The 22,145-nt window shown below is 47.4% G+C and overlaps 2 protein-coding genes across 2 annotated transcripts; one reads left to right on the plus strand and one right to left on the minus strand.

Moving 5' to 3' along the window:
- Positions 1–4,318: 4,318 nt before the first annotated feature.
- On the plus strand, positions 4,319–7,225 carry LOC120860600 (uncharacterized protein C10orf120 homolog). Its single transcript, XM_040236396.1, has 3 exons — positions 4,319–4,518; positions 4,728–4,803; positions 6,470–7,225. The coding sequence occupies exons 1-3, from the start codon at positions 4,319–4,321 to the stop codon at positions 7,223–7,225; spliced, it is 1,032 nt and encodes a 343-aa protein (XP_040092330.1).
- A 4,001-nt stretch (positions 7,226–11,226) lies between these two features.
- Positions 11,227–18,496, minus strand: LOC120860597 (spermadhesin-1). The gene is made up of 5 exons (XM_040236393.1): positions 18,451–18,496; positions 16,107–16,136; positions 14,858–14,993; positions 12,756–12,943; positions 11,227–11,249 (listed from the first exon to the last, which is right to left on the minus strand). The coding sequence occupies exons 1-5, from the start codon at positions 18,494–18,496 to the stop codon at positions 11,227–11,229; spliced, it is 423 nt and encodes a 140-aa protein (XP_040092327.1).
- Between the last annotated feature and the right edge of the window lie 3,649 nt (positions 18,497–22,145).

Below are 22,145 nucleotides of genomic sequence, written 5' to 3' on the forward strand. Positions count from 1 at the left end.
CTCTCATATAAATTCTGAATATAGCTCAATGTTAGAAAAGAGGATCATTCTTATAAACCAAGGGGGCCATGTCTGTAGGGACTCTTAGCCCTGGAGAGCAGGGATGTCTGGTGGATCTTTGCAGAGCCAGCTTTCACTGAGTGGCAAAATCCACCAGAGGGTGCCAGAGCCCAGGAGGTGACTGCAGGGACAGGTGTGGCTAGTGGAGGAAGAGCATCCTGGACTTTTTTGTGTACGACCTGTGTACACACACATGCAAACACACACATGTACGAGCACTCCTTGATAGTCATTATAATATTAAGTTGGAAAATGTACTTAAAGAAAAAGAGGTAGGAAGTTAAGAAGTTCAAAAGAAAAGAAATTTTTAGAAAATGATATGAGAAATCATAAATATATATGCAATATTTATATAGATTATCATTGCTACCTACGACAGGAAATGCTTTCTTAAACAAGCCATGAAAAGCAATAACCATTCAGGAAAAGGCTCATAAATTGGAGTGCAGCTGGAATAAAGGACATCTTTTTAAACTTAATTTTATATTATAGTTGGTTTAGAATGCTGCATTAGTTTCAGATGTACAGCAAAATGGTTCAGTTATCCATTCTTTTTCAGATTTTTTCCCTTATGTGCTATTACAGAGTAGACTTCCCTGTGCTCTATAGTCTATATTGAGTAGACTTCCCTGTGCTCCTTTTTGGTCATCTGTCTTATATATAGTTGTGTGTATATTTTTAAAATTAATTTTTAGTGGAGTATAGTTGCTTTACAATGTTGTGTTAGTTTCTGCTGTACAGAGAAGTGAGTCAGCTATACATGCACATGTATCCACTCTTTTTTGGATTTCCTTCCCTTTCAGGTTGCCCTAGAGCTTTGAGTAGAGTTCCCTGTGCTATACACTAGATTCTCATTAGTTATCTATTTTATACATAGCATAAATAGTGTATATATGTCAGTCCCAATCTCCCAACTCTTCGCACCCCCAAAAGGCATTTTTAAGAAAGGGACAAGGCTAGTCAACAGTAGGAGCAGATATTTGTAATATACTTTACTGGCAATGGGCTTATACAAAGAATACGTAAAGAAGTTGTACATATCAATAAGAAAAGCAATTACTAGAAAAAAAAAATGGACAAAAGTCCTGAATAGACATTTCACTAAGGGTAATCTCTTATGGGCAATAGAAAAAGTATTTGACTTCATTTGTAATCATAAAAGTGTAAATTAAATCCACAATGACATATCATAACCTACCCAACTAGTGCTGGCAAGAAGGAATTCTCATACATTATTGGTGGGATGGTGAATTATAAAGACATTTCTGAACAGAGCTGAGAATTCTCTAGGAAAAGTGAAGTTACACATATCCTGCTGCTGCTGCTGCTAAATCGCTGCAGTTGTGTCCAACTCTGTGCAACCCCATAGACGGCAGCTTACCAATTTCACTCTTAGGTATGCATCCAACAGAGTAACTGCAAGGAAACTTGTATAATCATGCTCCCCAAATTAAAAAATCCAAATGTAAGCAACAGAAGACTGTTTAATAAATAAGACAATCATGCTAAATGACAATGAAAACGATTGAACTACAAGCATAACAACAGCAGCAGAGTCTGGAAAATACGTTGAGGGGAAATGCAGGTGTGAAAGAATTCATACTGTATGATACGAAGTTCAAAAATGGGCAAAACTATGTGCAAAAATGAAAACTCTGATATTAAAAAGCTATTCAAAAATTAAGCAAATCATTAAAACCTAATACTTAGAAGTAGATTTGAGAGTTACTTTCACGTGTGGACTTGGCTGGGCCACAGTGCCAGCCAGGGCTTCTCAGGTGGCGCTAGTGGTAAAGAATCTGCCTGCAAGCCAGTGCAGGAGACCATGGTTAGATCCCTGGAGGAGGGCCTGGCTACCCACTCCAGTATTCTTGCCTGGAAAATCCCATGGACAGAGGAGCCTACAGTCCATAGGGTTGCAAAGATTCAGACACGACCGAAGCAACTTAGCACACATGTATGCCCAGTCATGCTTTGGTCTGATCCATTATTCTGGAGATTTCTGTGAGAGTGTTTTTGGATGAGACTGATATTTAAATTAGCAAACTTTGAGTAAAGCAGATTGCTGTTTTTCCATAATGTGGGTGGGCCTCATCCAATCAGCTGAAGGCATGAATAGACTGAAGACTTATGTCCCTTGAACAAGAGGCAATTCTCCCCATGGTCTTGAACCTCAACATGGGCTCTCCCAGAGTCTTCAGCCTGCTGGACCAGGCCGGCAGATTTTGGACCTTCCAGTCTCTACAATCATGTAAGCTAATTTCTTAAAATAAATTTCTCTCTTTTTCCAGTTCCCACCCCAAACCTACCATAGTCACGGTGACATCACTTCTGGGCAGCAAGGCAGGGCGCCCTTTATCACTGTCTCTCTGATGCCTGGAGGAGCTTTTTCTACCTGAACCTGCTGAGCCAAGGCCATAGCTACTCCATCTCAGTACCTGGATGGGACCAGGCTGCAGGTCCATGGCCAGTCCTAGAACATCCTCCACTAGCCCAAGTCCACGGTTCGTATCTCTGTGTTTTTCCTTCTAGTCCTTTTTCTTCTTGAATACTGTTGTATTGACACACCCAGGTCATACCCTATATAAGTTTTGTATGGTCTTTAAAAAAAAATCACATTACATCCCGAGCGTATTGTTGGAAATTTGACTAAGACTTGATTTTTTTGATGTGTGCCATGCTTAGTCGTTCAGTCGTGTCCGACCCTTTGCGACGCCCTGGACTGCAGCCTACCAGGCTCCTCTTTTCATAGGGATTCTCCAGGCAAGAATACTGGAGTGGGTTGCCATGCCCTCCTCTAGGGGATCTTCTCAACCCAGGGGTTGAACCCAGGCCTCCTGCATTGCAGGCAGATATTTTTACCATCTGAACCAAGATCCATAGTAATCTTTTTTTAAATATTTATTTTTTTGGCTCTGCCAAGTCTTAAATGTGGCCCAGTCTTCAGTCTTCACTGTGGCAGGTGGGATTTTTAGTCGAGGCATGCAAATTCTTAGCTGAAGAGTGTGGGATCTAGTTCCCTGACCAGGGATTGATCCCAGCCCACCTGCATTGGGAGTGCAGTCTTGGCTTCTGGACCACCAGGAAAGCCCCAGTCCTTAATATTCTATCATGCACCGTTCGTTGGTTGTTCCACAGATATTTGTGGAGTGCGCCCCATATGCCAGGTGTTATGTGGGTTGTGCAAACAGCTCTGTGTAGGACAAATGTGTGAGTCAATGCATACAGGGCAAGAGGCACTGTCTATACCACTCCGTGGCACTGGCTGCTGATTTCCAGGTTCGCGGCTGTTCTAGGGGAACTGAAATTGCCCCGGTATGGGAGAGGAGCATTGGTGTGTTTTAGATGGCTGTTATGAGCATGAGGCCTGGACATATCCCCACTTACGGGTGTTTTCTGGTAGAAGCAAAGAAAAGCTTCAGGACCAGTACTTGTCAGAGACATCGTCTTCCATGAGCTGCTTCTTTACTTTTTAAACTCATTTTTTTCAAAAGGTAATAGGTTCACATGGTTCTAAACAACACTGTACAAAACAATAATGTACACAATGGAAAGACTCCTTACCACCTTATCCATATCTGCCAGGTACCCACTTCTGATAACCATTTATGACATTTTTTGCTTGTATTATTCTAGTGTTTCTTTATGCAAATGCAAGTATACATGCTTATTTTTTCCTTTCCATTACAAAAAGGTTGTCTACAATTCACATACTTTTGTGCCTTGATTTTTGCACTAACAGTATTTCGCAGAGATATTTCCAGGTAAGCTGGGCCCTAAAAGATAAGCAAGTTGTTAAGGCAGAGAGGGATATCTGAGACATGAGGGGAGCATGTCTAGAAGCTGATCCCAAGAACCGTGAATAGAGTTCATGGATGGAGCATGAGGAACTGATTGGAACCAAGATTGGAGAGGCAAGCCAATACCAGGGAGAGACTTCAGGTGATGAGTGTCCATCCAGGAAGAACTGAGCAGTCTTTATGGGCTTATAAGTGGCATTGATGTGGTCAGATCATCTCACCGGTACACTTCTCTGCCCACTCTATTCCTCTGGACTCCAACATACCAAGACCAAGGTGGTGTGTGTCCATTTCACCCCAAGGGATCATTTGATGCCTAAACTCAGACCTCACAATAGCTGCCACGTAAGCCAGTTATGATGCAAGATGTTTGTGACTGTCATTTGGGTTCACATTAAAGCTGTCTTAGAAAGAAACTCCAGGCACTGACACCTCCCATCCTAGCCTGGAGCCAGAGTATGATCAGAGAATGGGAGAATGGCTGTCCGAAGATTGGAAAACAGAGGGCTAGAGATTCAAGGGTCCAAGAAAGGATGACTACAGAGGGGAAGTTAAATAAGAATGGAACACCGATGCGAGTATTCGATATAAGCGATCCCTTCCTCAATAAAGAGTCTCTGTCCTCCCAAGGGGATCTATGCCCTGCTTCACCACTGGGGTGAGTGTAACCTGTGCTTCTGGTCCATTCCCTCCCACCCATGTCAGATTTGAAGCCAAATGGAAGAGCCCACTCTGTGGCTGTAGAAACCGTGATTACAGAGGCCTTATCCTGATCAACGTAGCATCACCCTTTGTGACATTTCCCACTCCAAAAGGCAAAATTAGGAAGACCATTTCCAAGTTCTAATACACCTCTCTGCCTTCCAGGATATGGACCAAATTCTACAAGTCGGACCCACGCATTGCCCTCGGGAAATACTCCCCCTTGGAGAAAGAGATCCTAGTAAGTGCTGTGAAATTTATACACAGGGAGGCCCCACGGAATCCAGGCAGTTAGGCTAGGAGAGTCAGAGTTTCAAAAACCACCAGCAACACAGGTGTGAGTCTCCCAAGCAGTGGAGGAGGGTTGGCTGAGTTAACTAGTGGCTTCCATATTTGCCTAGCAAAAGCAAAATACTCTCTTATTACAAAGTCCCAAGCAGGACTGTAACTACAAGTGATAACAAATCACAGAAGCGGCCTTTTCTTGAGCCCTTATCTTGCACTAGTTACTTTCATATATGTTATCTTATGGAGACCTCACAGCGGCCTGTAAGAGCAATACAATTCTCTCAGATTCATAGTAGGTGAGACGGAGAGTCAGATTTGAACCTAGGCTCATCTGTTCCCAAAGATCTACCCTCACTCTCACTATACAGGTCTCGGGCACCCTCACGGAGAGAGGGCAAGGGAGCCACTAGATAATTCTTTCTGTGGGTGTCCTTTGCTCCTGTCAAATTGATAACTTTAAAAAAAATTTTCAATCATAAATGCTATATTTTTATTTTTTTGTTGTTGAGGTAAGATTGATTTAGAACATTATTGTTGAGGCAGTCTGAGAGCAGGTGGGAAAAGAATTTCCAGGCACAAACGGCAGAAAGGAGTGCATTTATTTAAAAAAAAAGAGCAGAGATAAAGTGGGCACTTCGAGTGCAACAGGCTGACAACTCCTGACAAGCCAGAGAGAGCTGACCGCTTTCGTGAGTTAATAGCTGATTTGTATAGCCTCAAGACAAAGACAGTTCCTGCTGGGAGGTTGGTGTTAGGTGATTGAGGCACGACAGGGTGTTTACTGGAGGGGGCATCTTTGCCTAACTGGGAATCAGGAAGCTTGTGAGTGATGATCAAGGGGACTTTTGGTAAGGTTACAAAGGGGCCCGGTTGGCTTTGGTTCTGGGCTCTGCTTCTGTGGCCTTGGTACAAGGCCTCGTACCTGTGGCCTGCAGCAGTCCTCAGCAATTACATCAGCGTCGTGTGTACAACACTGGGTTTCACATCTCTCTAAGTCCTACATGTGCTCCCCACCAAAATTTAGTTTTCTCCACAACCTTGCAACTCATCTCCTTTACCCTTTTCTCCCTTCCCTTCCCAACTCTTCCTTCTCTGGTAACCACTACTCTTGTTTTCTCCCCTTTACTAACCCTTGATGGTATTATACTAAGTGAAGTGAAGTCGCTCCATCATGTGTGACTCTTTGCAACCCGGTGGGCTCCTCCGTCCATGGGATTCTCCAGGCAAGAATACTGGGGTGGGTTGCCATTTTCTTCTCAGGGGATCTTCCTGACCCAGGGGTCAAACCTGGGTCTCCCGCATTGCAGGCAGATGCTTTATCCTCTGAGCCACCAGGGAAACCTATACTAAGTGAAATAAATCAGATTGAGAAATACAAATACTGTAGAAATTCACCCACACATGGATTATAAAAAACTAACCAACAAACAAATGAACACATCAATCCCCTTGAGATTTTAACCACCACCCCCCAGCCCCCTGCCCACTGGCCCTGGAGAAGGGGATGGCAACCTACTCCAATATTCTTGCCTGGAGCAGAGCCTGGCAGGCTCTAGTCCATGGGGTTGCAAAGAGTCGGACACAACCGATTGACTCACACACCTTTTCCCATTTGTCAGCGTCTAGGTGGCGTTCACACCGTGGCAGCCCGGAGGTTTCTGACTTACAAGCAAGAGGAAGAACGGAAAATGCTCAAGGAACTACAGACGTTGTCTTCAGACTACAAACGGGCGGTGGACTATAGAAGGCAACACACCCCTCCTTGCGCCACCTGTGGGCCCCTGGGGAAAATGTGGACGGCCAAGGTGATCGTGTCCCCGGAGGAGTTCAGGATGCCCCGGCGGGAGCGGCTAAATGTCAGCAAGCACATAGAGCGTATGCAGCTGGCGAGAGCCCTGCGGAGCAAGCAGCTCCTACCGTATGTGGAAAGGTTTAGGGGCTCCTCGCTTCTGCCTGCAGGGGGCCTGGGCCCCATGGCAAGGGCCAGGGCTGGGGAAGGCCAGGATGACGGCAACACCGATGACAGCAATGATGCCCATCAAAAGGGGAGAGGCGAGGCGGAGAGCAAAACCTCCAAAAGACAGGAAATAAAAATGAACGTCATTTTCAAGTCAGAAGAACCCAAAAAAAGCATAACATACCATCCAAATGATCTAAAACCATTCCTCCCCGCAAAGAAAGTGGAAAGGTCCATCACTGGCTTAACAAACAGAAGTCTTTTGCACGTGTCAGAATTTCCTGGAGACCTCATGCTAATGAATCAGGATTTCCTGTCTCGGGAGATCTACCCCAGTTATGCATCGCAGGCCACCTGTCTGGAAGGAGAGAAGGCCTGGAAAGAGTACATGTGCAAAGTTGCTTCCCATCATTATTAAAATTTTATTTATCTCCATGGTAACCCAGCCTCCTGGTCCTTCTTATTCCTGCAGCTCTGCCCCAGGTGGCTTCTCTCTTTTTATTTTTTTTTTTTACTTTAAAAAACTTTTCATTTTTAAAAGTTTTTATTTTATATTGGAATGGGGTTGATTAACAATATTTCAGGTGTACAGCAGAGTGATTCAGTTATATATATTAATATTTTTTCGAGGTTCCCTGGTGGCTCAGCTGCTTAAGAATCTGCCTGCCATGAGGGAGACCTGGGTTCGATCCCTAGGTTGGGAAGATCCCCTGGAGAAAGGAAAGGCTACCCACTCCAGGATTCTGGCCTGGAGAATCCCATGACTGTCTAGTCCAAGGGGTTGCAAACGAGTCAGGCACGACTGAGCAGCTTTCACTCCCATGTTCTTTTTTCCTTCCCAGGTGGTACAGTGGGAAAGAATCCACCTGCCAGTGCAGAGACAGTCCACGGATCACACTAAGTCAGACACTTCTGAAGCAACTGAGCATACGCACACACACACACACACACACACAGAAAGCAAGTGTAAACTCTGCAAGGCCTTGTGAGTCCTTCAAAAGAAGCCCCTACTGAGCACGGATATCACCAGTGGTAGAATACGCCACATGTCCAGAAGGGCCACATGGACTGGTTTATATTATGGGGGGAAGGGCAGGGAGGGAAGGGACCTTCTGAGATGGGGCGCTGGGTTCTCACCTGGCCAGTGTGTGGTCTGGGGCTGGGCATCTGTGTGAGAGACAAGGAAGGTTAGATCTAAAGCACAGATGTGTCCAACTGGAATCAAAGCTGAAGCAACTTTGAGAAATAGACTCTGGGCTGATGTTTTTCGTGATTCCTCTGAGGAGTCTCTGTCAATGTCACCATGATCTTTCTGACCCATGTCATTTTGGGAACACCCAGATGCCAGGCCATTGCCCACATCAGTGTGGCCAAAGGCTTTCTGTCCACATGTTTGAAAGCCACAGCGCCTCCTGTGACAGCCGGAGGTCATTACAGCAACATTGCCCAGGACTATCAGTCAGTCTCCCTCGGGTCTATGACAACCCATGGTCACCCCGGAGGTGTTAGGACTCTGGGCTGTGCACGAGTGCCTGGAGCGTCTCCGTGGGGCACTGCTCCAGACAGCCATGCCCTAGCCGGTCACCAGCATTCCATTTGGCACCTGCCTGCCATCCCCACACCCTTGAATCATCAAGGGGCTTCATGATGAGCTGTTTACCCAGGAATTCTTTTCTCTAAGTGGATGCTAGGGAAAAGCAACATAATACACCAACTGAGGTTAAACAGCGCTGCCCAGGAGAAGGAAAGCTCACGTCAAGTCTGGAAGGACAGAGACCCTTCCTCACATAGATGACATCTTCTGTCTCAGCATCTTTTCTGGTCTGTGTTTGGCTTAGCCTACAGTTGAGGGAAACGTGACTCCCATGTTAACACTGAAGACTGCCTGGAGAGAAATGCAGAGCCTCATTGGAACATTGAAAACACAACTCTGACCTTATCACTCATTCATTCATTTAAGAATTACTAGTAGGACCCTAAAGTTCGAGTGCCACAGTGGTACCCACTGAATAAATAAGCAACTGGTACTGTATACTTGACTTCCCTGGTGGCTCAGATGGTAAAGAATCTGCCTGCAGTGCAGGCGACCCAGTCTCCATTCGTGGGATCGCCAAGAGTCGAATGTGACTGAGTGACTAACAGCAGCTGTATACTTAACTCTCACAGAGATCTATATGAGGCAAGTGAGCGAGGCACAAGGATGCAATGGTAGGGTCAGCCCTTCAGCTGAACTAGGATGTGCTTCATGGGGGACCCCGAGCAGCAGGCAGATGTGTCTGGAAGGTTGGAAGGATGGACTCCTGGCTGAGGGGACAGTGTGAGCAAAGGCTCAGAGTTGTTCAAAGGTGTGCTGTGTCCAAAGCTCAGTGTGTGATGGCTCAGCCCGGAGAGGGGCTAGAGGGGAGAAGACATTAGAAGGGAGGGAAAGTCAGGTGAAGAGGGGTTTGATAAAACTCTGCTAAGGCGGGTAAACTCTATGGACTGGTTTTCAACAGGAAGTGAAAAATGGAACCGGATTGTGGTTAGATGCCTATGCTGGATGGTAGGGTGTAAACTGGAAAAGATCCTAAAATCTACAATATCAACAAAGAAAAAATCACCTTCAGAGAACTCACTTGAGGAAGAGAGATTCCAGCATGACTTTCTGGGTAGACCTCAACAGGATGGTCCACACATATGGATTATTGTGCCTGAAGGAGTTGATGGTTCTCGCCACAAGTTCATGAAAAGACCCCCACACTCCCCCTCCTCTCTGGACAGAAGAAAAGGACACGGAAGCAGTTCCAGGCTTATAAGGGGCTGTGCCATCCAGAGGCCACTGTGTTTCTGACCCTCCTAACTCCTGGTCTGATAAAATGCAACATCACCTGACTTGATGAGCCCACAAACAATGTGAACTTTATGTTTTACTCTCTGCAGACCTTTAAAAGGGACCATGATGCAAATATAATTGATAGTTGGATGGTGGGAATCAGAAGACATTCAACATATCCTCACCAAAGATTCTTTATCCTCAAGCTCTTTGCTTGAAACTTGGCAGAGAGCCGGGCCAGCATCTCATTGCTATGTCTGTAGAGGGTTTCCTTGTGCAGGCGAGGAAAATCATAACTAGACAGCACTCTTGTCCTGAGATAGACCTCAGACCAATGAGCACCCTCTGGGCATAAAAACCTTCAGGAGGGGTGTCAACTACTCTCAGTGATGCCTGGGGTTCCAACCCTGTGACACCAGGACTCACGAACTAAAAAAAAAAATCCAGACTCAGGTAAAGAGACTTTATTCAAAATGATTATAATGATAAATAGAAGGAACTAACCACAAGACTGGCAACAATCTGAAGCCCAGTAGTAAGGAATCTTTCTGCAGTTAGGTGACCGGGGGCTGGAAAGGATGGAGGTGACAGGCTGAGAGCAGCAGGTGTGATTAGACAGAAGATGGCTCTCCTTGTGGGCAGCTGATTCCAGAGGGTCTTCAAGGAATGTTGTTCTCTTTTGCAACGCTTGTCCACTCAGGCCTGAGCAGAGATCACTAAGCTGTGGGATGAAGGACAGGTTAAGTAGAGTTTAAGGAGCATTTTCTTCCAACTGACATGTGGGTGAAACTGCAGTCAATTATTAACGAGGAAAAAATACACTCTTGAGGGACTGTGCTTGGTTTGTTTTAGGTTACATATACATCTGGTCCCATCACTTCATGGCAAATAAATGGGAAAATGGTGGAAACACTGAAACAGACTTTATTTGGGGCTCCAAAATCACTGCAGATGGTGAGTGCAGCCATGAAATTAAAAGATGCTAACTCCTTAGAAGAAAAGTTATGACCAACCTAGACAGCATATTAAAAAGCAGAGACATTACTTTGCCAATAAAGGTCTGTCTAGTCAAGGCTATGGTTTTTCCAGTAGTCATGTATGGATGTGAGAGTTGGACTATAAAGAAAGCTGAGTGCCAAAAAATTGCTGCTTTTGAACTGTGGTGATGGAGAAGACTTGAGAGTCCCTTGGACTGCAAGGAGATCCAACCAGTCCATCCTAAAGAAAATCAGTTCTGAATGTTCATTGGAAGGACTGATACTGAAGCTGAAACTCCACTACTTAGGCCACCTGATGCGAAGAACTGACTGATGCTGGGACAGATCGAAGGTGGGAGGAGAAGGGGATGACAGAGGATGGGATGGCTGGATGGCATCACCGACTCAATGGACGTGAGTTTGAGTAAATTCCAGGCATTGGTGATGGACAGGGAGGCCTGGAGTGTTGCAGTCCATGGGGTCGCAAAGAGTTGGACACTACTGAGTGACTGAACTGAACTGATATATGCCTAAGGGATTTTAATATGATCAGGAAAGGAAATTTTATATTTGAGAGGAAATGATCATCTTGTCTAGATGTAAAGTAAAACTAGTAAAAGAATTTTCAAGTCAGATCTTCACAACTGCAAGATCTGGGGATGCAGAAAGGCTGTCATAGAACTGGTGGATGTTTCTGGAGAAGCTCACTAGGTCACACTGCCTCTGGCTCATCTGCTGAAAGTTGGGATTATTTCAACAGTCATATAAACACCAGACGCCCAACTTCCCTGTACCATGCACAGAGAAGGAGGACTTATTGCCGGGAGCCGCCATGGGAGATCCCCCCCATGACAAGGTCATGTGGAAGAGAACTGTTAAGGCTTCAGAACTCAAGGGGCTCCCTAGGCTTTCTCGAGCATCTACCCCAAAACCAGAATCTGTCTGTTTTACTGTTTCACAACTTTCCCCAACTCCTCTGACATTAACAGGGGGCTAACCCTGACCACTTTTCTCTGGAGAAAATCAACTTAGGGCTATAGCTAATAAGTCTCCTGGACATGAGAGGAATATTTCAAATCAAACCCCCTCTATTAGCATTCTAGCTTGCTTGGCAGGTTATCCAGACTCTTGCAGCTATGCATACAATTATTTACAGCCTCCCAACTGTGAGAAGCATGAAAAGCCTAAACATAGAGCCTTTGAAAGAGTTAAAAGTTATTAGAGTAGTGCTAGTGTTAATGTAGGATTTCATTATTAGGCCAATGCTTGTTGCAAAGTTCCCATATCTCTTATCCACTGTGCACCTGGGAATGCATTAGTTAACATAGTGAGAATGCTAGAAAAACATGTGTAGCCTTGAATTTAACCCTATCAAACTTTTGAGCTAATTGGTTCTTTCTTGTAACTCATTGCACCTTTACTCTGTGAAAAACATAACTCTGTTTGGTATTTTCTGAGGCTGACATAGATTAGAAATATAAAGAAAAAACACTTTGAGGGAAAACAAATTTTCTGGTTGAGCAGCCTTTATCAAAAGAGGGTCATAAAATGTTCACAGGCCTCCAAGGCCAGAAGATACTGTACACAACATCTTTTGTGGAAAAGGTATGCAGAAAAATCATGGTTTCGATAAAGGCAATACTGCTGGAATGTTGGGCTGACTCTGTATGACCTTGCATCTTTCATTTCCTCTATGTACAAAAAAGGTATATAAGTACCGTTTAAAAATAAAGCTATGGATCTCGCTCATCAAAGCAGCTTGATCTCCTCATGTCAATCATTTTCCTCCTCTTACTCTCTTTTTCTGGCTAGTTCCCATCTGGAGTACAGAGATCCGCCGTGTCTACTTATTTGCCTGGGTTTCTAAGACCTGAACGGGAAGGCGCCCTGCGCCTTCACTCCCCCGGGAGACCGGGAGGGCACCTGTGGCCTCACGTAGACGGTGCAAGTCTCTTGTCTTGAGACTTTATTGATTTTCTGTATAAACCAAGGAACTCCAGCCTCTTTTCTTCTCTCCTCTAGTTTCTTATCTACAACATTCTTATCTATCTCTCTCTCTCAATCAATCGCTGACGCCGTTTCTCCTTCGGGTTTCCCTGGATCCTGCGGGGGCTGGACCCTGGCAACTTATCAGCAGGTGCCTGCCTCCTTTTACCTACCTTGTGGATCCTGAAAGTATAAGACTTCATAGGAAGAAGTTGGGTGCTCAGGCTTTCTGATGTACTTGACTGTCATGGTATTGCCAGAAGATCTATATTCCAGGAATGAACCTTCACAAACCTTCCCTAAGACAGAAGATCCTGGCAGCCCATCTATAATCTCCAGGGACTCTTTAGCACAGTTGAGGCTGTTGGAGCAGAGGGAAGGGCAGGCATCAGCCTTTGGAATCGCGGTCCCTCCGGCAGGCAGCCTCCCCTGTCCAGACCCAATGCAATCACAGAGCTTTGTGCACCAGACTTCCCAGGCATGGTGCCCACAGGGAAGGAGACTCACCCTTCTGGAGGAGGGGGTGGTGGTCACCCAGGACCCTCCCCACACCAGGACTGCAGGTGACTCCTTGCCTCCTGAGCACCCCCACTGATGGGGCTCAGGGAAGCCCACCCAGGACTCTGGGATCAGGAGCCACTGGAGGGCACAGTATAGTCAACCCTGAGGACTGTTTGCTTGGGCAACAAGAATGGAGTCAGGTGAGGGCCAGACATGCGTGTGTGACTCCACTCCTGCTTCACCCTCTGCACCCCTAGCACAAGGAGCCCAGGACCCCTGATTAGCCTCCAGGATCTGCAGAGGCGAGAGGGGCGTCCAGCTCTCCCTGCTGCGGGCAAAGTGCACACACGGGTTGTCACACTCCTGCTGAGGTCTCCATCTCCTCCTCCTGCCCATCAGACCTGACCCCGCCCTGCCTTCCTCTCTCAGCCACCAGCGTGTGTCCCACCCAGGAGGGAGCTTGGAGCCTCTCTGGGCTAAAATGAGACACGGAAGGGACATCTCACAAGGACACACACTCAGCTCCCTCTATACTAGCTCACTCTTGGATGGACTGATTCCTTCCTAGTCCCATATCCAAAACTGGTCTTGGAGAGGGTCAAAGGGACAATAATGAAAATTTTAAGAATAATCTATCCCTCTGATCCTAACAGAAATGGTGATGTAGGAAATGCCTGCCTCCTTCAGCCCTGGCGTGTGGTTTTGGTAGATGGTCTGAACCCTGCTGTGAGGCAGGTATTTCCAGGTTGTCCTCCTCACCCGGAGCAGCTCCTCCGCCTAGTGGAGACCTGACCCTGTGGAAGGTCTGGAGGGACAGGGCCGTGTCAGTCACAAGATAACATCACCTGTCTCAGCTACCACTGTGGACTATATATCACTTGGTCTGCAATTGGTGGAAATGTGGCTCCTGTGTTAATATCTGTGAAGAGTAACCTACTATAGAAATGCTGCAACTTATTGCTGCGTTGACAGTGCTTTCTGTTGCAGTATTATTCATTCTGTCTTTTAATTGTTCATTCAGTCTTTCATTCACCCATGCACCCACTAGTTGAAAAATATTTCTTGACAGCCAAAAATAAGACTCCCATTCTCGTAGGCACAAACTCAGACGTGGGCAGGAATGGTGCGTGCATCGTTGCTCAGTCATGTCCAACTCTTTGAGACCCTATGGCCCCCAGGCTCCTCTATCCGTGGGATTCTCCAGGAAAGAATATTGAAATGAGATGCCATTCCCTTCTCCAGGGGATCTTCGCAAAGCAGGTAATATATGGGGCACAAATGTGAGAAAGATCTGCCCAGCTGCGGACAGAGTCAGAGCAGGGGTTTCAGGTGTGATGGAAAATTTCTTCCTCCAGTGAACTCGTGAACTAGGAAATGAGGACCCTAAGCAGCAGGTGGTGAGTCTGGGAGAGGTGGAAGGTGCCTTCCAGGCAGAGGGGACAGTATGAGCAAAGGCTCAGAGCTGCCCAACAGTCTGGTGGGTCCACAGCTCAGTGTGTGCTGGTTCAGCTCAAAGAGTGGGCAGAGGGGAGGAGAGGTTAGAAGGGAGGAGAGATCGGGGTCCCCTGGAGGGATCTGAAAGCCGTGCAAGAAGGGTCAGCTTTATGCAGAGGGCAGGGGGCCATGCAGGTCGTCAGCAAGAGTGAGCTGAGCTGGGGTCAGGATGTGTCCGGATGTGTGTGCTGGGTGGTGCGGGGGAAACGGGAAGGGGCAAAGAGGGACACCTTCCCATAAAACCACAACACCAGCAAAGAGCGCTCAGCTGCGCACTTACTGGAGATGCTGGATAGACACCCTAGCTTGGTACTGTGGTGGCATCTGGATAGTCCAGACACAGTTCGTTTTCGGTCCATAATAGGTGGCGATCACTCCAGACTCCTCTTTGAGGATTCCCCCGCAGTTAGTATTTCCTGTAACAGAAGAAAGGATTCCAGTCTCCCAGAAGCTGCACCAGGCCACTGGGCTCTGTGCCGCCCCTCGCCTACCCCACCGCAGGTGGTCCTGACTCCCACTCTCCAACCACAAACAGACATCCACCATCCAGTCTGAGCACCCAGGATTATGTGGTTTTCAAGGTTTTACTCTTTCCAGAATTTGAAAGAGATCCATACCCTTTACTGCAGTTTGTTTTGATCCCTGAAAAATATAAGAGTTTAATACCTTGTCGACAAAAACGTATTGTTTGTCAAGTGAGAATGAAAGTCACTCAGATGTGTCTGACTCTTTGTGACCCTCATGGACTACACAGCCCATGGAATTCTCCAGGCCAGAATACTGGAGTGGGTAGCTGTTCCCTTCTCCAGAGGATCTCCCCAACCTAGGGATCCACCCAGGTATCCCGCCTTATAGGCATATTCTTTACCAGCTGAACCGCCAGAGAAGCCCATTGTTTGTCAAGTGAAGATAAAACAGCACCTTCATCATTGGTGTTTTGATCAAATGAGTTCAAGTTTTACCTGGACCTGAAAATCCTAAGGAAATCAATCAATCACCGACTGATCAATCATCAGTCACTCAATCAATCATCAATCACTCAATCATCTATCAGCCCCCGCATCAGAGGGAAACTTTTCTCTTTGCCCAGCACCCCTCTGATGCCGACACACCCTCTGCCTGGAGGCTCTCATATCTGACACTGGACACGGTGATGCCTCTCAGCCCTCCAGGCTCCAGGCCCCTCCATTAAAGGTGGCTCGGGTGTCCTGGGACACCTATGCTATGGAGAGGTGGTCCCATTCCTGCCTCATGAGGTTGTGCAGGCAGGAGGGCAGGGGAAGCTCCTGAGTTGTGGAGGTGAGGAGGGGAGGGGAGAAGGAACAGGGTGGGAGTCGTAGGAGGTCAGGGTATGGGACCCTAGGGATTGTTAAGACCAAGGCTGACGGTCAGCTTTGGAAATGCCAAGTTCCTTTAACCAAAAGGTAAAGTGACACCAGTGTTTGCAGGAGAGGCATCTGAACTGAAGCCCTAAAGCACTTCTCCCTGTGAGGAGCATAAAATGGTAAAAGCATTAAGACTGTACTTACGGGGGAGCCAGTCCATTGAATCCACTGTGGCTGGAAAGACATCAAAAGAGAACAACAAATGAAAAGCTGGAAGTTACTGAAGTGTCAAGGCTATGGCACACACAGTGCCCACCCTGTGAGGAGGGGCTGCGTTTCCAGGGATCGTGCTGGGCGCACAATACTTGGCTGCCCTTGTCCTGGAAGAGCTGGGTCCTGCAGGGACAGAGCAGAAAGGAAGTCTGGTGCTTGGCCTTCAAGACTTGCTCATTCAGCTGTGACCGTTTGTTTCTCAGGCCCACTCAGTGAAAATGAATGTTCTGACTCTGGAGCCACAGTCAGACAAGTCAGCTCTCAGGAGGCTGAGTGGCTTCTCCAGTTAACCCGGGAGTTTCTGCTCGGCAGGTTGAACCTGCCATTTCCTAGGAAACCTCTCAGTCCTGGGCCAATCAGAACAGAGGGGCACTCAAAAATAACTTGAGTATTGCTTGTAATTTTTCAATGAGACCAATGATGAATTTGCTTTTGGTGTAAATACATGGAATAAAAATCTCAGCTGAGAAGAATGAGCATTCTTAATTTATGAAAGTTTCACCATGTCAGGGAACTGAGTCAGGGGCCTGACAGCAATCACTGTTTTCTTTGTAGTTGTGGCTTGTAGTTTATCCTCAGGGCTTGACAAGTGGGCACAGCACAGCTCAGGAAACAGACTGGGGCCCAATGCAGCTCGGGTGAGCGCTGGATGGCTTTAGACAAGATATTTATTCTCAGAAACCTCAGTCCATGCACCTGTAAACTGGAAATTTAATAATAACAGCCTCCTTGGTTCCAGAGGACAGTTCACGCATACACAGCTCAGTGCCCAGCCCAGAGAGGCTGTCCACTATGCTCCCTGCCGCTGTCAACCTCCCGCCACATTCATTTCCTTTCCCATAGACACCGCTTTCCTCAGTAAATCGAAATCAACAAGCGCTCCGGGAGCTAGGTGACCATAAATGTCAACCAGGACACGGGGTTCGTCTCCAGCTGCCCGTCCTGAGTACCGAAGAGGCACAGGATTGGGGGCCACAGAGGAAACCTCCCCACCTTCCATGGATGGATGGGGCATCCATCACATCGGCTCTGGAAAACAACAAATCGAGGTTTCTCTGAAAGCAGATCTCAAGGGCAGAATCACACATCTTCCCATCATGGACCCATACATCCAGTGACCTCCTCTGATTTGAATCTGAGGTCCCAGCTTTGAAGCAGGGGAACAAGGAGCCCCAGGTAGGAGTTCACCCCCAAAACATGCTGCCTTGATCTGTTGATTTGAACTGATGGTGCTTGAGAAACAGCAGAGGCAGGAAAGGCTCTGATGGACCTGTTTCTACCTATAAGCTGCCCACAAAGTGTCCCAGGAGCAGAGCTCCCCTTCCCCACCCCCACAGCCCCAGACCAGGGAGACAGGAAGGTCCTGATCACAGGAGACTGGGATAAATGCTGAGAAGGATCTGGGCTCACACACTGACAGCACAAGCCTGTCCTTCCACCCTCTCGGCTCCTGGTCATGAGCACAGTTGCCTGCAGGGGAGCAGGGGAGGAGAGTGTGGGTCGATGAAAAGAGGAGCTGGAGCAGAAAAGTACAGAGAAGGGGACAGGACAGAGTAAGACCCACAGAGAGAGCAAGGAGGAAGAGACAGGCTTCCCTGAAGGCACGGCCGTCTCGTCTTTCCCTCCAGCACCGAGAATCCTCATGGGTCCCTCCGTGTTCAGTGCAGGCCCGGCGCCCAGCCCCCTGCAGGGCTAAGACACCACCCCTGCCCTCGTAGGACATCCTCAGCCCTGCTGGGAGCTGCTGCTCCTGCGGGTCATCTCAGAGCTCGTGTTGCTGCCATGTCCCCATCCCGGGGCCAGAGGCAGAGCATCCACCTGTCCTGGGGCTTCTGCAGGGGCCCCCGCTTCCCCCGGATGCCACCCTCCAATCAGGCCCAGCTAGGGTCCCACCTACAACACTCACACCATCACACTTCCAAGACCCCTGCAAAGCTGACCACGTCTGGTTCACCTCCTCCAGGTCTGGGCTGAAGGCTGGCTGTCCCGCAGGGCATCCCAGGGGACACTGGCTAAAGCAGAGGGGGCCCAGGGAATGCATGCCAGAACAAGGACGGACAGCCCAGAAAATGTTTAAAAATCATTGTATACTCAGCCCTGGGTCATGGCCATGCTGCTGGACCCTCCTCCTCCAGGCCAGGCTGAGGGTGGCATCTCCTTGGAGGAGGGCAGCTTGCAGACCCTCTTCTTGGGCAACAAGCCGACTGCACAGACTCTCTAGGTTGAACAGGAAGCAGAGAGGCCTGGGGTCAAGGGGCTGGGGGCCAGGCTTTACCTGTGCTGAGCAGCAAGGCCCAAGGGATGATGCTGGACAGCTTCATCTTCGCAGCCTGGCACCAGCCTCAGCACTGAGCCTGGCCCCGGAGGCCTGGGGCTATATACACACAGCAGCTGATGCCTGACCTCCTCCTCCCCTGGAGCCCCACCCCGCAGGGCTGCGGGGGGGCCCAGGTTCTCCAGAAGGGAGGAGCCTGCTGCTTCCCCCTTGTCTTCGTCAGAGACTTTCTGTGTCCTTTCCCACCCAGACTGGGGAGTGATGGCCTGGTCTCTCCCTCTCCTGTTTTTGTGGTCCTCGATGAAGGCTGGCAAATCAGCCACAGACCACCAGGATGCCCTGTTTGCAGGGCCCTCTTCCCTGGGGCTCAGCTGCAGCGTGTCCACCTCTAGTTACTTCGTAAACCTCAGTATGACTTGGATGGAGAGGAACTGAGACCCAGAGAGACCAAGGGACTCGCCCACATCCCAGGGCGCCAGTGGCAGACGCAGGACCAGTCTGACGTCCCGGCTGCCTGGTCTTAAGGGCCCTCCTGTGTCACTCAGGGCAAAGGCAGGTAAACAGCCCCTGTCTGCTCCAGGTGCGGGTCACGATTGGTGGGGGAGCCAGAGTACATAGCCTGTGTGTGGTGTGTCCACAAGGGAGAAAGGTGTGCACATGTTGGCATTTATTCAATGCTTATACCAAGACCCACATGGTTCAGACTAGTGTGGGTATTACAGTTATGAGAAACCAGAAGAGCTCCTTGTTGAAAACATGCATCAGAATCTCAACATGTGGAGGATATATAAGCCAACTTTCTACCAGGTGTTTATCCAAAGAAATGAAAACATGCCCACACAGAATACTGTGTATGAATATTCATAGTTGCCTTATTCTATCAAAGAGTGGTAAAAACCCGAATGTCCATCCATCCATCGTCGAATGCATCAATTAAACATGGTCTGTCTATACAATGGAAGTCATTCGTCCACTTAAAGGAACAGCAGGCCAATTGCCTTTCAAGGACCATTACAATTACACACCAACCAGGAGAACACGATGTCCATATTCCTGAAGGTAAGCAAGTCTGAATTTTATTAAATTTTTCAGAATTCCTTGCAAATTAGAAACGTTCATAAAACATCTTTTAAAATGTGCATTTCTCCAAATTTCAGTAAGTTTGGTCTCTTTTCTGCATGTCTTTAGCTCAACTGTAGGCCTTTGGTGAAATGCCTGTTCATGCGTATCTTTGGGCCAGTTTCTATTACTATTGCATCACTCATTTTTCCTTATGGGTTGTAGAAACTTCCTGTTCTAAGTCATATCTTTCTTTACAGAAGCCCTAATGGGTTCACAGTGGGGGAAACATTCCACCTCAAGCAGAGCCCAGGGAAGCTGCCTGAGCCATCTGGTCACTCAAGCTCTCCTGAGGAGGAGGCTGATTAGACAGGGTCTCCCTCTCAGAAAACAATGCTGGTTCTGCGCTAGTGGTTAAGCTCCCTGGTTGTGACTATGATAACATGCAATAATTCCTCACAGTTCCCCTTCCATCTAGAATCTCTCTTTCTTCATCATTTCCAGATTCCTTTCATAGTCCAGAACACACAGAATGCTTCCTGGCCCTGGTCTGTGGAGATGTCAAGGAGCTGCCCGTGGATGGAAGTGCCTGGATGGAGGGAATGCAGGAACCATGGAAGGAAGGCAGTTCCTCATCTTACATCCCAGCCCAAGCAGCCTGTCTTCATCCTACGTCATCCCACATCAGGCCCGCTGTCCTCCTCTGCAGTGTCCATGCAGGGCTGTGGCTGCCTGAGGGGTGGGGCGGGGAGTCTCTTCTCTAGGGGCACTCAGGAATCAAAGTCTTAGGTTCCTAAATTCACAACACCCTCTGGAGAAAATTTATGGGGTAACAGCAGCTCTTGAGGACTTCCGTCCCTCAGGTGGTTGTCCCAAAGCTCATACCTGGTTTCTGAGGTTTCTAAAGAAGCCTGGTCGCCTTGCTTCCAGCCCCTTCCCTGTGGACTGTTCCACTGCACACCTCTCCTCTCCTCTCCATGAGAGGCACCGGCTGTCTGCACCTGGCTCAAAGACCCCCTAAGTACCTCCTGCTCCATCAGAGCTTCCCAGTACTCTTTCTAGACCATCCCATGGATAGGCATTGTCTCCTTCTCAGTGACCATGATTTTATTCTCAGGGAGGAGCTGAAGGGTCTGCTGGGCGTTTTGTAAGCCACCTTCTTGCAACCACAGGTTTATTTGGTGTCTGGTCCCCTTGCATGTGCCACAGGCCTTGGGAGAAGCTGACCCCAGACCCAGCTCCAAGAACTGGCCTCAGTGATGAAGGAGGTGGTGTGAGTGTCCCCAGGAAGCTCCCCATCCTGGCGATGGTGCAGGAATGAGCATGTCCCCAAGTGAAGGGACAGGGGAGTTTGGGCTGCAGGGGAGGTGGGAAAGGTCTGCTCTACATCCTCCCAACTGAGGGTGAAGCCAAGTCACAAGGGAGGCAGGGCAAGATGGTGGTGGGGCCACCAGTCCAGAGCCACTGGGGAAGCTCACCCCAAAGCCCCCCCTCCCTTCCAGCTCCAGGAGGCACTGTACTTGTGGTTGAAGGTGTTTGGGATGGTGTGTCAGTCTCTTGAAGGAGGAAATATCCTCACCCCTTCAAGGTGCCATGAATCCCAGAACAAAAAAGTGTTCCTAAAATTTCTCAGAGAGTCTTAAAAAAAGAAAAACATTCTATCCCCTTTTTGAATCCCCAAGCTGGCAAACCTGCTCCAGCTCTGTTTTTGTGTGTGTGTTTGTGTGGAGTAAAAGCAAAAATTTCAAATCCTGCAGCAGAAAATTGACCAAGGGTGATGCCAGCCATTCTGTATTGCTCGTAATGTAATGGAATTCCTTCCAAAGACTCATCAGTAAAGAAGCCATCTTGCTGGATGTTTTTCATAGCTGCATTTTATGATGTTAAGCTTGTACCCGTCAGTGAGTGGTTCCTAAGAGTTTTATTTGACATCATTAATAGTTACAGAATTTTGTTTCATTTGTTTTGAATCTATTGATGTGTCATTATAGATTTTATGTTTTTTCTGTTAACCTGACAAGTTCCTCTAAATAGTTTTCTGGTGTATCGTTGTACTCTTGGAATAAATCCTTATGCTTTACAAATATTATCGCACTACTAAGTTCAGTTTCTAAAACTGCATTCTATTTCATTTTTGCTCTTATATTGACCTCTATGTTCTTGAATTAGATTGCATGAAGTTTTCTTTCCTGTACTGTTCTTTCCCATTACTCGTATCAGATTATACTTACATCAGATTATTCTAAATTTATAAAATGAGCTGGGTACCCTTTTCACTTCCTCAAGATATTTTGGAAAAGTTAAATGTCATTGAAACAGTGATCCTCATTGTTAAACTCTCTGGAACTATCAACTTTCTGAAAAGAAATCTTCTCATTATTAATTCCTTTTTTTTGTTTTTTAAATTGTGAAAGTATGATAACATGTTTACAAGAGATTTGGAAAACGTAGAACAAAGTTTTGTATAGGTTATGTTCAGCTCAGCCTAGAATGGAAGGAACTATGATTCCCAAGTTAACCTGTGTGAAGACTGGCTGGAAAGAAATGTAGTACTTTATAGGATCATTGAAAATGCACGTGTGAACCTATACTCATTCACTCATTCACTCATTCACTCATTCACTCATTCACTCATT

The sequence above is a fragment of the Oryx dammah genome, unplaced genomic scaffold (assembly GCF_014754425.2).
Source record: "Oryx dammah isolate SB20612 unplaced genomic scaffold, SCBI_Odam_1.1 HiC_scaffold_11123, whole genome shotgun sequence".
Lineage (NCBI taxonomy): Eukaryota > Metazoa > Chordata > Mammalia > Artiodactyla > Bovidae > Oryx > Oryx dammah.

Coding starts and splice junctions, on each gene's coding strand:
- LOC120860600 (XM_040236396.1), top strand. CDS start 4,319: ATGATCAGAGAATGGGAGAATGGCTGTCCGAAGATTGGAAAACAGAGG. Junction 4,519..4,727: donor TGCCCTGCTTCACCACTGGG/GTGAGTGTAACC, acceptor TCTGCCTTCCAG/GATATGGACCAAATTCTACA. Junction 4,804..6,469: donor CCTTGGAGAAAGAGATCCTA/GTAAGTGCTGTG, acceptor CCCATTTGTCAG/CGTCTAGGTGGCGTTCACAC.
- LOC120860597 (XM_040236393.1), bottom strand. CDS start 18,496: ATGAAGCTGTCCAGCATCATCCCTTGGGCCTTGCTGCTCAGCACAG. Junction 12,944..14,857: donor GTGTCTATCCAGCATCTCCA/GTAAGTGCGCAG, acceptor CTGCTCCAACAG/CCTCAACTGTGCTAAAGAGT. Junction 11,250..12,755: donor ATACTTTCAGGATCCACAAG/GTAGGTAAAAGG, acceptor CTGCATCCCCAG/ATCTTGCAGTTGTGAAGATC.